General features: G+C 32.4%; 1 protein-coding gene across 3 annotated transcripts in view; it reads right to left on the bottom strand.

Moving 5' to 3' along the window:
• Positions 1-429: 429 nt before the first annotated feature.
• LOC143257524 (uncharacterized) overlaps positions 430-14,660 on the bottom strand; it is a 45,402-nt gene continuing 31,171 nt past the window's right edge. For 2 of the 3 annotated variants that reach the window (XM_076516309.1, XM_076516310.1), the window contains exons 9-15: positions 11,853-11,949; positions 10,956-11,586; positions 8,776-9,025; positions 6,928-7,038; positions 2,661-2,825; positions 1,803-1,935; positions 430-899 (exon numbers count right to left, since the gene is read on the bottom strand). In XM_076516309.1, the coding sequence (XP_076372424.1) occupies positions 842-899; positions 1,803-1,935; positions 2,661-2,825; positions 6,928-7,038; positions 8,776-9,025; positions 10,956-11,586; positions 11,853-11,949 (1,445 nt within the window). In that variant the 3' untranslated portion in view covers positions 430-841. Of the gene's footprint in view, positions 900-1,802; positions 1,936-2,660; positions 2,826-6,927; positions 7,065-8,775; positions 9,026-10,955; positions 11,587-11,852; positions 11,950-14,660 lie in introns of those variants that run through there. The other variant, XM_076516311.1, reaches the window with a different exon arrangement.

The following is a 14,660-nucleotide window of genomic DNA, read 5'->3' as shown; positions in this document are numbered from 1 at the left end:
AAATGACTGCTTTGGTTTTTGGTACACAGTTAATAATTATCTATACAAGTGATCAATCTGATTATGTGTATAGTTAACTTAGGTCCTGTATTGTTTTAAGTTTTTCTTGGTCCATTTATTTGTATATACTTTTTAACTTTACACTTATAAAACTATCTTTGAGGTTTTTTGAATCAGTGTTTACAATCTAGTCCATACTTGAGAGAATCTCTCCGACTTATGTTGTAATGTTAAATCTGACCACTCATAATACACTACAACTTCTACTATGCTTTCCTCACCAACATTCTTCCATCATTTTACCTACAAATATTTATAATCAAGACCAAATAATTACAATTAATTTAAGATTATTTCTATTAACTGTTGATACCTGTTTAACATTTACATACATGTAATATAGAAAAGAAAGACACTCACTAAAGAGTGTATAGTAACAAAGTTTTATTAGAATTGGTACATAAAGAATTCTCAAGGAGGTTGGAACAAGTACACTTGTCAATATTTTCTCAGACAAGTATATCACACAAGCTTGAAAGGGTGTAAAGTTTGACCAAAGAATAGCAAAAAAAAGAAACATTGGAACATAGCACCAAACATTCCCTGTTAGTACCTTAAAAATGCAGTTTAGATATTTCTCCTGTTTTTCAAACAAAAATGGGTCCATGAACAGTAATGTATACTAAAATAACTCATGGAAGAACAAAAGATGTGTCATATGTAAAGAAATTTTTAACAAAATGAAAACAAACAAAAATCAAAAAACAGAATACACAACTACAGTTCTACTGTATATTTGACAACTTGACTGATAAAAACATAATTACATGAGATATAAACACTAGCTCCTCCATGTGGTGGGTTTGCAAAGCCTTTTTTTCATCAAATATTCTCGAACACTGAAACAACAAAAAATATTTTCATTATGAAACTTTGAAATTGAAAATTGTATCTACCTTAAGAAATGTAAAAAAATTCAAACTTTTTTCTTTAAATTTTCAAAAAGTAACTTTAAATAATTATAATTTGCAAGATTAAAACAAGATGGTTTTATACCATGTACCACAAAATCAAGTTTAAACAAGGAGTACTTTTCAGATATTTGTGAAAAACATCAATGATTTACATTAATAAAAAATTTAAAAAAATAATAATTCAAAGGTAAGTATAAAACAAGCAACTATTTAATGGTGGCTAGGTAAAATACATTAGTAACACATGAGTGCTGCCCTCCAATTTTGCAAAATTTATTTTCTTTCCAACGTTTTTAAAAGGTTTTAGTGTATCATAAGTTGAAAGCCAAGTACTTATCTTGTAAAATCAAACATAAAGAAAATTATTCCTAAACATTTTCATTTATTGCTATATAATTTTATCACCCAAGTTCCTTAAAACGAGATAAAAGGAAGTTCAGTTCCATAATAGGTGCAAATCTCATTTTAACCAACAATATCTAAGTGTCATAAATTTGATCCAAACACAGCCCAGCAAATTTCAGCTATGTGGCTGTTGGTTCATCATAGAATACCAACAAAGAATGACAACACTGTGTAAAAAAATTACCTTTACCATGACAACTTCTAGATCAACATAAGAACACATTTCTAGCTTTTATGACTTAACAGTTTAAATCTGGAAGTTAAGTAAGATGGAATTTTATGCAAATAATTATAAAACTAATAAATCTTCAGTTTAAAATTTCATGTATGATTTCAGACTTTGATATGAACTGTATACAAGGTTACAACATACAGTTTTATAAATACAGTCCCTTCCCCCATTTAATCTACTAAAACAAGTACCTTGGGATGTCCACAATATAATAATTCTCGGGGCGTTTTTCCAGAATTGTAGCTGTAATGATATCTGAATCTGGTAGAAATGCCCTCAGCTCTTGTATATTTGCATCAGTCCACTCCATCTCAGTGAGAAAACCTATGTAGTAACATTAGATAATAAACTGTTCTGTTAGAGAATTGAAGAGGGCAAAACATCTTTCAAAGTGAAATTCTTAATGTTCTGGTTTTTTTATCTTCCTTAAACATAAAATTATGATCTCAACTCACCTTGTGACTTCCATTTATACTTTACTATAATAGTTTTCATTAATTTACAACTTCTAGGAAATTGGTGAAAGATTATCACACACACAATTATTTTTATCTTTATTGTTTCGTATTTTTCGCAAAGCTACACGAGTGCTATCTTTGCTAGCCATCCCTAATTTAGCAGAGTAAGACTAAAGGGAAGGCAGTTAGCCATCACCACCCAGTACCAACTCTTAGGCTACTCTCTTACAAATTAATAGGGGGATTGACTTTCACATTGTAATGCCCTTATGGCTGAAAGGGCAAGCATGTTTAGTGTGAAAGGGATTTGAGCCCACAACCCTCAGATTATGAGTTGAGTGCCTAAACCATCTGGTCATGGCTGACCCAACATTTTTATACTAACTATTCCAAAAACATTAACGTGTCAAAATTTTGTGACACAAGATACTCTTCTGCTGTTATGAAACATAACAGTTTAATACCTTCCCTACTAAGGGTAACCTTGAGATTTATGTTATCACAAAGATATTGTATTTATTAGTTGTATACTCAAAATAAAATAATTAATATAGTAAACAAAGCAAAACTGCTTCTGAACAGCATACTTGCCTTGTAACATACAGTGTTGGGCTATCAAAGGATATTCCATAACCTCAGAGAAAATTGGACGGATGTCACTTATTGCAACCATCTCACAGTTTCCAAAGTCAGTGAAACAAACATACACATCAGTGTCCTCTAGCTGTAGAGCCACAGCACGATACCACAAACCATCTGGAAAAAACAAAATCCCAGTTTTTATGCTGCAAACTTTTGTTTATTTAAAATAATTTTCTGTATATTAATTTTCAACATAAAAAATTGTGATACATGAAAAGGTTTAATATACAAAAAATACAATTAGAAACAAGTTTAGGTTCCGTATCTCCAAGATCCTTTCTTTTAGCATTATCTTAATATTTGTTAAGTTGATATTTTTGTGAACTACCTCAACTAGTCTTGTTGTTGGGAGTTGTACAGTGAATTCTTGAACCCACAATAACGATGTTTTCTCTGACTGTGGTACTCCTATTGACATCTGGTTGATACAATGAAACCTAAACACAACTCAATAGCTGACAAGATTCTCGCATCAAGTTTTAAAATCATAGTAATTAAAAGAAGGAAATATTCTAAACCTTAACTGAAAAGAAAGGGTGAATTTACTCATTTAGAAAAAGTCAAATGCAAGTTTGGGTTTGATGTTAAACTTGACTACTATATTGCAAATTCATTCTCACAAAATAGACATCATTGGAGAGAACATATTTCTCTTAATGTAATAATAAGAATTTTTTATCAAAGTTAATTATACATTAACTTAAAAGATGTTATACAGAGACACCAAAAATTTCCAGGGAAACTTGAATGATTGAATTTTTGTCTTGGAGAAAGTGAAGTACCATGAACCTATATACACACACACGCACATACACATATATACATGTTTGAGTCTGGAATATAGGTGCAGGAAGGATAAGTGGTATTTAGGAGTTTTCCCTCAGGAAAATACATTTCCATACTTTTCCTGTTACCTATGATTTTAAACTTCCAAGAAGGAAATACAATTTTAATAGTTCACTTAACATTCATTGTGTATTTCCAAAACATGTCCTCCCACAAATGTGTTTGTGGTGTAAACACAAAATATATTCACAGAAGAAGAAAAAAGTCTGATTACTTAGCTGAATAATAAAATTACAACAATAATATATAATCCCTAGTACCTTCTAAATAAAGAGCTAATGAAACTTAATAACCACTAGTATCCTCTAAATAAAGAACTAAAGAAATGTAATAATCACTATTATCTTCTAATAAAAAAAAGAAAAAATAGGAACTCTTAAAGTGCACCAATCAAAATACTGATGTGTTTATTTGAACTAACAAAGGGAAATGTGGCTAGAAATGCTTATACTGGATATAGTTTTGAACTGGCAAAAATTTCATCATGCATGAGAGAAGTAGGTGGCGACTGAAAATGGCTGACACCTGCTATAATGAGGTGGCATGGTATGTTTACTTTAATGTATCATACAACTACTTATTATCATGAATCAGTGACATGAAAGTCACCACCTATAATGACTAAAGTACACAAAATTGTCAGCTGACGATTGACAAGTAGCTACAAACAAGTTTTATTTTATACCATACAACTGTCATGCAGCAGAGTGTATAATCAACCATGATATGAAGATATAAACCAGATATATTGTGAATATTTCTTCTATTTTGAAGAATGAGGCCATCCAAGCCAGGTAACTAAAGCTAGGAGTAACATCACTTCAAAATTAATTTGCTTGTCATGGACCTGGATCATCAACAAAACACTAAGTTCTATACCAGAGAGAAGACTCGGTATAGTTTGCAAGTTTGTAAAATTCTTATATATAAACCATTATTTATAACCATTAATATCAATTGTATAATTATTTGTGTTAACAAAGAAAGTTATTTGTGAACAAGAATGATACACACATCATAAACTTAACACATATTAACATTTAATTAATTACTAAATTTAAATTCAAACTTCTAGTTAACATATTAACATTTAATTAATTACTAAATTTAAATTCAAACTCCTAGTTATTTGAAATCATAATAGCTCATGTATGTAATATAATAAACTGGAGACTTGCCCACAACAAATATGTGACAAAAGTTGCTTGTAATGATCAGACTAATGATGAGCCCACAGACAAATGTGATGAAGACAGTTCAATAAATATTTAATATTGTCAGAAACAAGGCCAGTGAAGTAGAAAAACACCACCCTGATACTAGAAATAAAAAGAGTGAAGTGCCAGTAACAACACTCATGGCACAACATTTTTGTTCCTTTCTGTTATACAGGATAAAATATACTTTGAGTGAAAGGTTTGTGGAAGAAGCAGCTGATTTTTGTCTAGACCTATCAGGTGTAGGACATTAACATCTTGTGAAAGCTCACATAATTTTGTACATATAGTTGCTGTCATTTAGTGCTTTGTTTAGACTATACAGATTGATATTCCCTCTGGCACAACAAACATTTAAGGATCTATCACTCAAGAACTTCAATTCCTATATCATAATACATGTTACACTTAATGATAAATGGAATTAAAGTGCTGAGGTGAACAAAGGTATCACATAAGGATGCATTGTATTACCAATCATGTTGTGCATTGTAATAAATTTTGTAATGAAGAAACCACAACCATGGTAACCGTGCTAATGACAGCAACCTATTGCTGGCTCAACCACGAGAACCATGCTAATGACAGCAACCTATTGCTGGCTCAACTACGAGAACCGTGCTAATGACAGCAACCTATTGCTGGCTCAACCACGAGAACTGTGCTAATGACAGCAACCTATTGCTGGTGCAACCACAGCAACCTATTGCTGGTGCAACCACGAGAACCGTGCTAATGACAGCAACCTATTGCTGGTGCAACCACGAGAACCATGCTAATGACAGCAACCTACTGCTGGCGCAACCACAAGAACCGTGCTAATGACAGCAACCTACTGCTGGTGCAACCACGGGGACCATGCTAATGACAGCAACATACTGCTGACGCAACCACAGGAACTGTGTTAGAGATATCAGCCTACTGCAGAATAAATATTCTACAAAAATGGAAAAATCGATGACCTACTGAACTGTAAAAGCATCAACTGAAAAAAAAAACTTAAGTAAAGATGATCAACATTCCTTATTTCAAGACATATTTGAGGGAAGAATCTATAAAGAAAACAGAAAACAACACACTCAGTGTTGTCATCACTGTCAACAGATATATTTTAGGATAAGCTAGTGCACCCTTCAGATGCATCTGGAAGTTAAAGATCATCAGTCAGGAAACAATGACGTAAGTCTATCAGAACAACACAAAATAGTTTGTTGCATGAATCTAAAGTATCAATATTAAATAATCAAACAAAAACAACAGCTTTATGAACAAATGTTTCAAGATATTATGAATATCAAACAGTCAAAACATTACACAATCTGAGAAAACCTTAAGGTGAGCCAGAGCAAAATCAGAATTAAAGAATGGCACTGGAACAAAGATTTAGGATATGCAATAATAACAGAAGAAACATGAATATCAAGAAATTTAATGAATTAGGAAAATGGAGATGGTGATTTCAAGAAAGATCCATAAAATGTGATGGAGGAGAGTTCAATGGAGATGTATGGCTCTCTGTCTTGTAGCACAAGGATTTAAATACACTGATCTTTAAACAAAGTTGAGAGCATTTTAAATAAAATATATTCAAACTTGCTCATTCTTTTATATATTACAAATCTGCAAATTATTCCCTAAATCCATGTATATTTAAATGGTTTTTCACTTTTAAATGAATTTGTGCAAACATCAACTGCTTAATAAACCAATTGGCAGTTAATATATGTACTCTATTAAATCAGGTTTCAGCCACTGAAAGAACTGCAAATACAAATACGTTCTCTGAAAATCAAAGCCCAAAAACATTGTCAAAATTTAACACATATACTTAATGTCTACATGGCTCTATTTTTAATTCAGTATTTTTAGCTGTGTATAGCATATTACAAATTAAGGTACAAACAGTTGAACAACACTAACCATTACTGTGCACGGCACACCTAACTGGTTTCTGGTGAGTAGCCAGTTTTGAGACATTAAGAATATAGAAATTCTTACCAGCAAATGCTGCACAACTGATCTTGTCAACTCCTTGTAACTACCTACATTTAGACTAACAGAGAAGATTGTACCACTACATTATGAATGGCACAGTTCACTTTTTGACAAATAACCACTTTGAAAACCTATAGATACATTATTGTATTACTTACCAGTAAACTTTGCAAGGCACATCTCACCAGTTTCTGGTAAATAGCTGCTACCAGGAAGATTATTACACTTTTCATTAACCATCTTCATAATTTCTTGTAACTTCAAGATCACTGTGTAATAAAGAACATCTGAAATGCTACAGAACAAATACAAAAACTATTTTAAGACAAATTATAAATTATAATTAATAGAAACAAAAATAACTTTATGTGTTCAGAACAATCAAAACAGTGTCAGTAACAGTTAAGTTTCTTTACTTGTTTGTTGGTTTTTTTTAAAGCAAAGCCACATTGAGCTATCTGCCATGTCCACCAGATTTTAGTGTTTACGTCTGAAGACTTATTGTTATTACACCAGTGGAGAGAATTCTTTACTTCATCCTTCAGAGAATTAGGTTTTAAATAGTAACGGAGGCACATGCTGTATTATAACATTTTAACCAACACGTCCGTATTCATGTCATGTATTACATCACAAGTGTGCATGCGATTACTCTGAGATCTGCACAGTTCTGACAAGATAATTACATAAAAATACATTTTTTATTATTATTATTATTATGGACATACTTGTCATCAAATAAATGATTGTGCAAGAAAATTGTAACAAGACATTTCTTTCCACAACTGAAATCAACAGTGGTCAATAATACTACTTTCATGCTTACAACAGGTTACAGACAGTGAGCAGAAGATGGATATTCAATGTGGCTGGTTCAAACAACCAGATCATAACCCCTTATTGAAATTGTAGCTTCTTTTCTAGTTTCACACTTATTATTATTATTATCTGATAGACAAGATATATCTGATGCTTTTTGTTGTTATGGTTGCAGAAATTTCCACTTTAACCCTCTTGCTATGGGTCTTTCTATGGTCAGGGGTCAAAGGGCATGTCATCACGTTTCTAGACTTGAATCACTATCTTATGAATTTATTTCAAAAAATTTGGAATCAAATTGTAGACAATACAAATTTTAGTGTTGTTAATTAGTTCATTTAAAACTAAATATTAAAACACAACTTCTAGCCTAGTTGCTTTGTGCTATGAACTGCCAAACCAACCAACCAACCAATCTGCATACCAAGTTCTGTGTGTCACCTGATACGTCGCATGCAGCTTTGGTTCAAATTATGTGTCTGTGATGTCCATATACAAAATCTGTACTTTCTTATGAATTAGAAACTCAAATTACTGATATTGACAAGCTAGAATATAAAATAAGAACCTCTTATCTTTTCTAGTTGCCAAAATATTACTATATTTAACACATTAAGCACAGTTGGCTTCATCCAACTCTTTCATTTTTGGAAATACTTGCATATGCATACCCACTTCTGTCTATGATGTGTGAATATCCAATTCCAAATTGTATACTTTCTTTAACACAAATCATATTCTTCTTGCACTTAACCAAGATTTCTGGTAATCTCATGTTTATGTTCAGGAAAACTTCTTAAACAAAATAGGTATTTAAATTTAGCTGAGATGAATGTGGAATTACTAAGAAACATGGACAATTCTTGTCAGTTATTATTTCAATAGGTTGGTTTCTATAACAAGTGGTACAGAATGAAACAACCAAGATAAGTATTAATTCATAGCTCATTTTTTCATTCTTTTAAAGGCAAAACTAAGAAAAACATAATGATCATACTAAGATACCAACACAAGTACCCAACAGAAATATTGCTAAAAACTACCAAAGTAATTTCAACCTATCATCTCAGGCTATAGAAAGTTAAGCCTTTATGAACTTTATATGCATTATGCACCTATTGCTTGCACATACTGAGAATGGATGGACTAAATTATCTAGCAGGACAATAAACTCTCTAAAATGTTACCTCCTTCTTCTACAGGATGGAAGAACATCATTTCAGGGGAGACAATGGTACTGACCACTAGTGGAATGGTTTCTCCAACAGGGAGATCGATAGAGGAACAATCTGATAACCAGAATTTTTTTGGAGTTAGAACTGGTTGAATAGGTTTGTCTTTTGAAACTACATTCATCTCAAGCTGTTCACCTTCAATATCTTTTCCTGTAACTTTTGTATCTGTTTCACCCTCCTGGACTGGAAACCTATTGTTAGGCTTATAATACAAAATTTCACAAATTTAAAATACTTTAAAAAAACTCCACACATAATTTATTTTTCTAGTATTATCATCATTATTGTTGTTTTTAGCAAATATATCTGACCAACTATTGCATTTATCCCTTAGTACTGCACTTATTTATGGCACTGAAGTAACAGACTTCAGTATATGTGCATTTGTTTGTGTGAAATTTTAAACACTGAAAACAAGAATTCTGCCATCAACCAGATCTTTATTAACACGTGAGAGTCCTTAGTTGACACAGGGAACTATTTGCAAAATAGAATGTGTCTGCATTTAGAAATAAGAAGGAAAAAAAGTTGCAACTGTGGTGGCTTATAACTGATATGAAAATTTACGTCAAAATTTAAAACACTGTCATTAACTTAAGTGATTGTGTTGGTCACAATTCTTGTATTGTTTCTTAAGTATTTACTAAGTAAATCTTATTTCACATTCTACTAATGGCAAAGCCTACAAAAAACAAGTAAAATCATACAAATTAGACTACTGTTTCTCTAATCTTTCCTTCCACAGTGTACACCTGAAACTATTAAAAAATAGTGAAACACAATGGAGTAATTCACAGCCCTACTTTTTAAGTGAAACCTCTTTTAGCCCATCTAAAGTAGAGCATCAAAACAGTAAAACTAAAACACATTTAATCATTAAACACATCAACCAAATTTCCTTTAACTCTTATTTTTCAAAAGAAAACAATTTCAGAGATCTTAACCCATTTACGTACGACAACCTTTTCATCAGAGATGTCATCCTATTAACCCTCATGTGAACCTTTTCCAACAATTACATCATTCTTAACATGTTGGCTCCCACAGGTGGGTCATGATGGTCTTCTAGTAAGACCCATGTGACCCACTGGTGAATTGTGCTCTTTTGTCTTTTTAAAGGACCGCTTATTGGCTGGGACACAATGGCTACATATACACTCTTCCTAATAAAAGTAATTGTAAAATAACTGGTGTGACCCTGGAAAGTACCAACAGAATAGGTTTGGGAGTCCAAAACTTAACATAATAACATTAAATATGGCCTACCCAGTGACTTACACAACAAAAGAATTCTTTAGTTTTGTAAAATATTTCTGTAAATACAACAAAATATAATTACAAGATTGTTCATCTAGAACAGTAAGATCCTTTCCTTCATTAACAATGTTAAGGTTATTCCCAAACTTACTCATAATTGAAATTATGGTATGCTGCATGCATTACCTTGCATTTATTATAATCAAAAGGTCTTCTGCAATTTATTTACCCTACTCACAAAATAATCCACTATGCTACTATAAATTCAAATACATCCAGAGAAACCAAAATTTCCAATTGTCTGGTAACAGCAGTGGTCACTGAAATAAGTTTACTCTCAATCACCAGTTTAATTTAAACTGATTAAAACTTGTTACAACTGCCACAAGCTTCCTCCAACTGGATCTAGATTTGTTTTACAGAAGCAATAGTGTTCCTGTCTTTACACTGCATATTTATAATAGTATATCACACTATTAAACATGGAAAACCTTTTTCTGTAACAGTAAAATACATAAACATTTAACTGTCAACCAATGTAGGCCTAAGGCCAAAACTAGTTTTCTATAATACTTATTTATCAAGGCCCTCACAGGTAAAGTATCTAATTTATAATGAAATATATGTCACTAAACTCAGAACAAAATTATGTAATTTGAAATGTAATGCTGGGCCTATATTACACACAATTAACTTTTTCTACGATTCCTAGAAATGATCTCTGTCAAGTGTAACTACATCATTTCAGTTAAATAGTTTAGTAATAAATAGATATGTTCTTTACTGAGATGCCCAACTACTGCCTCCTCATCAGTTTTCAGTTGGTCATGGTCATAATATGCAAGTTGTCACAACACAGAATAATCTATATTTACCTCTAACACAGCTCCTGATGCATCACTGGAAATACTTTGAGTCTTCCCATCTGTTTTGCCTTCATCTGAAAACACTTCAGGATTTAAGACTTCCTCTCTCAGTAATGGTTCTGTTTTTGTTTCTTGGATTGTACCACAAGACTTCACGTTACACCTGTCAGGATCTTTATTACTAGTGTAACCACTTTTTTGGGAACCTGAATTAATTTCCTCATCATTTTTGTGCTTTTTCTGATTGCCTTTGCCATTTTCTTTGCCAGTGAAGTTACTATTATAATATTTATAACCCTGATTTACTGGTTTTTTAAAATTATCCCTTAGTTCTTGTCCCTTCCCAGACACAGGTTTATCCAGACTATTAGGACCCCAATTTTGCACAGTTTCTTTTCTTATGAACTTCTGCTGCTTTTTGACAGAAATATTTCTACAGTATTCTTGGTCTCCCTTCTCATTCTTTAAACGAGTATTTTGGTTCCTTTGACTCACACAAGGTAATCTTCTTTCACTAAACTGATATCTATCTTCCTTAGAGTGTTGGAACTCTGTTTTATCCTCTGTATTTGAAACTTGACTTTGAACGTTTTCTCTACAAGATTCTGACGACTTTTCACCTGATGTATTACTTTCTCCACTAGATATTAAAAAACATCTTAGTTTATTAAAAATAACATCTGTAATTGCTAGGAAATACAGGTTAAAAATACTTTTTTGATTCAAAATTTCAAAACTAAACTGTTTGTGACAAACACCAAATGCTTATTACTATCTCTTATAATGCTGTATTAAATGTGGAGTTACAGATTAGAAGTTCTCTTGTCCAAAGGATTCTTCTCCATTATCTTGTACACAGCAAGGTTTAACTTTAATTTTGTTTACAGCAATTTTAGGCAAACTTACTCAGTTTCTTTGCATATAGGCTTATGAAGTGGCCAGTCTTTGACTTGACAGTTTCTTGAGCAGTACCAAGTCTTACAACGAGAGCAACGAAATTCACCTAGAAGAAACTTCAGTTATTTTAATTTGATCAATTAAAATCTTTTATATATGTGTGTGTATACTTATTTGAATTTTTTGTTTAATTATCTTCTACGTTTTCACCAGAAAAATATTAGCATAAAGTCTACAACATCTCATGAAATAGTTATTCAGTTTGATTCTTTTGTATCAAGACCTATAATAAAATAGCTTTAAAAACAGTTAGCAAAGTAAGCCAACCCTCCTCTCAAACAAGTGACTAATTATCCTATGTTTGTACAGAACTTCAAATTATTTGTGAAAGAGATCTTACTCCATCAGGTTAAAAAACATAGGCAGAGGAACATTTGAATCAGAATATTTACACCTGAATATTTTATGAGCTGTAAAACTGAATGATGTACTTTTGGAACAAATTAACAATTTGTAAAACAGATTATTTATTGTATAAAAAGCAAAATGTTCATTTTCAAAAACTGGACAATCACAAGTTTTCTTTGTTCTCCTCGTCTCCTTAATGGTGTTCCGTTTTGTACCTGATCTCCCACACCTTTCAGTCCTCTCCCACTCCCCATCACCCTCGTGTCTTTCTCTCGGTCTCCAACATGTAACTGTCATCTCTTGTTACCCTAGCTGCCAACCTATATTCCAATATGCATGCCCAACCCAGGCCAAAAAACCATTCTTCTGCCAGTTCACACAATCTCCTTTGTCCACTCATTCTTCATACCTTCTCCAATGTTTTAAAACCCATCCAATCTTTGTTTAAGCAGTTTTATCATGCCTGACTTTCCACACCACAAAGAACTACAGGTAATAACAGAACATCATACACCAATCTTTGTCTATATGCTGACATCTATTCATTCCAAAACTAACTTTCCCAAGTTATTAAATAATCATAACACAGTGTGCAGTCCTTTTCATGCTGAGTATCAACCAATATGGTGCCAGACTTTGCATTCTTAATTCTTACCACAAAAAAATTTTGGCCCTGGTAACTCTAGTGGCATCCATCCTTTCATAACCTGAGCAATAAGTAAGATTTTTCATTATATGAATTAATGTATTTGCTGTCCCCTTACCTCAGTTACACCATTCAACCCATGAGGTTCTTTTACAAACACAACAGGTATACAGTATCATTAGTCATTAAAATAAAGTCACAATTTGAAACACTGAACTTAAAATCAGTAACATTAATTTTATTACTCAATATAACACTGATTTTGTCAAGATGTTATTAAGACATGCTTGGGAAATACATCCTTATTAATAATTTATTGTTGTAGTAGCATTATGTTAAATTCCATTGAAAAGCAAAGTATCTTTTACAGATGATATATGTAGAGTCTTCACAATTGCCTAACATAGGTGAAATGGGTGGAAACAGCTAGTTGAGTCCAACATTTGTGGCCTGAAGATGAAACTCTTTGCGACTTTCATAGATTAGTCCTCCAGGACTTTCTTTACAAGTGTGATGCTGAACTTAACATGTGCTACCATTTTACCCATTCTTGATCATATGGAATTGCTTTTACCAAGCATGTATTTTAACCATAAGTATATTTTTATTCATAATGTTAGAAATACATATAGGCTCAAGTCTTGACAGAAATGAATAAAAAACCTATAACCTGAGTACTTTTGAAAGGTGGACCTTTCTTCTTCAGGGCCAAACTGGGAGCCCCAGTACATTTTTACAATATTTTGTCACCACATAAGATATGCCATCATTTTTTAATATTCACATGTTCATGCCTTAAGCTCAATAATAATAATGAAGTCAAAGACATTTTTGTCTTTAAGTAGTTTGCACACTCAAATGTACAAGGGTGGACAAAAAAGTGTTCCCCTTAAAAAAAAAATGTTGTTAATTTGCAAGATAACAGCAATATATAAAACTATGTTTTCAGAACACACTCACTGAGGTTACCAAAATATGATCTAAAATCCTCACTTTTAATTCTGGCTTTTAAACATATCTGATATGTTCATGATTTTAGTTTCATTTTCTTATAAAAAGTGTTGTGCACCTGCTGTAGTTTCTTAGACCTTCTTATTATAATTAGCCTACAGAATAATCAAACAATACTCCATTCTTTTATATTTCACTTAAATACCCTTGACAATATCTTATCTGCAAATTGATTCACCCTTATCAATGCACCCTCTATCCTGGTACTGTATATAAGACCCTTATTTAAATAATTTAATCTCTTTTTCAAGACTTACGTGATCTCTTAGTGGGGAAGCAGGGTGTAAGAGTACCAGTGTATTATTGAAAATACATTTTCAGTTTAGGGAAAAACTAATTTTCCAAACACACTTACCATTTATTGACAATATAGCTGGAGTTTCAAGTTGACAAGGTGAATGGACTGGTGTGAGCATGATCCACACAGAAAGCATCTGCACAGAACAATGTTGTACCAAGATAAAAATGGGGGCACCAGACTACATCCAGAATAAGTATGTTCTTTACCAAGAACCTAGTTCCTGTATCAAGTGTGGAAAAGTACATGGGTAACCACCATCATGAGTCAGCCTAAACCACAATGTTAAGGTTTCCACAACTAGAGGTTGAAATTAAGTGTAAGGGATTGGTCCCTATGTCCCACGTGGTGGAGGGTTATTGTGCATTGGGAAGTCCTCCAAAAGGTGAATCAAGTTTATAAAATTTTTAAAAGCAAATATACCCCAATTTATTCAACTTGATGATCAGCAGGG

This window comes from Tachypleus tridentatus, chromosome 7 (assembly GCF_004210375.1).
Source record: "Tachypleus tridentatus isolate NWPU-2018 chromosome 7, ASM421037v1, whole genome shotgun sequence".
NCBI lineage: Eukaryota > Metazoa > Arthropoda > Merostomata > Xiphosura > Limulidae > Tachypleus > Tachypleus tridentatus.
The sequence above is the reverse complement of the archived record's forward strand: the minus strand, read 5'-3'. Positions and strand labels throughout refer to the sequence as shown.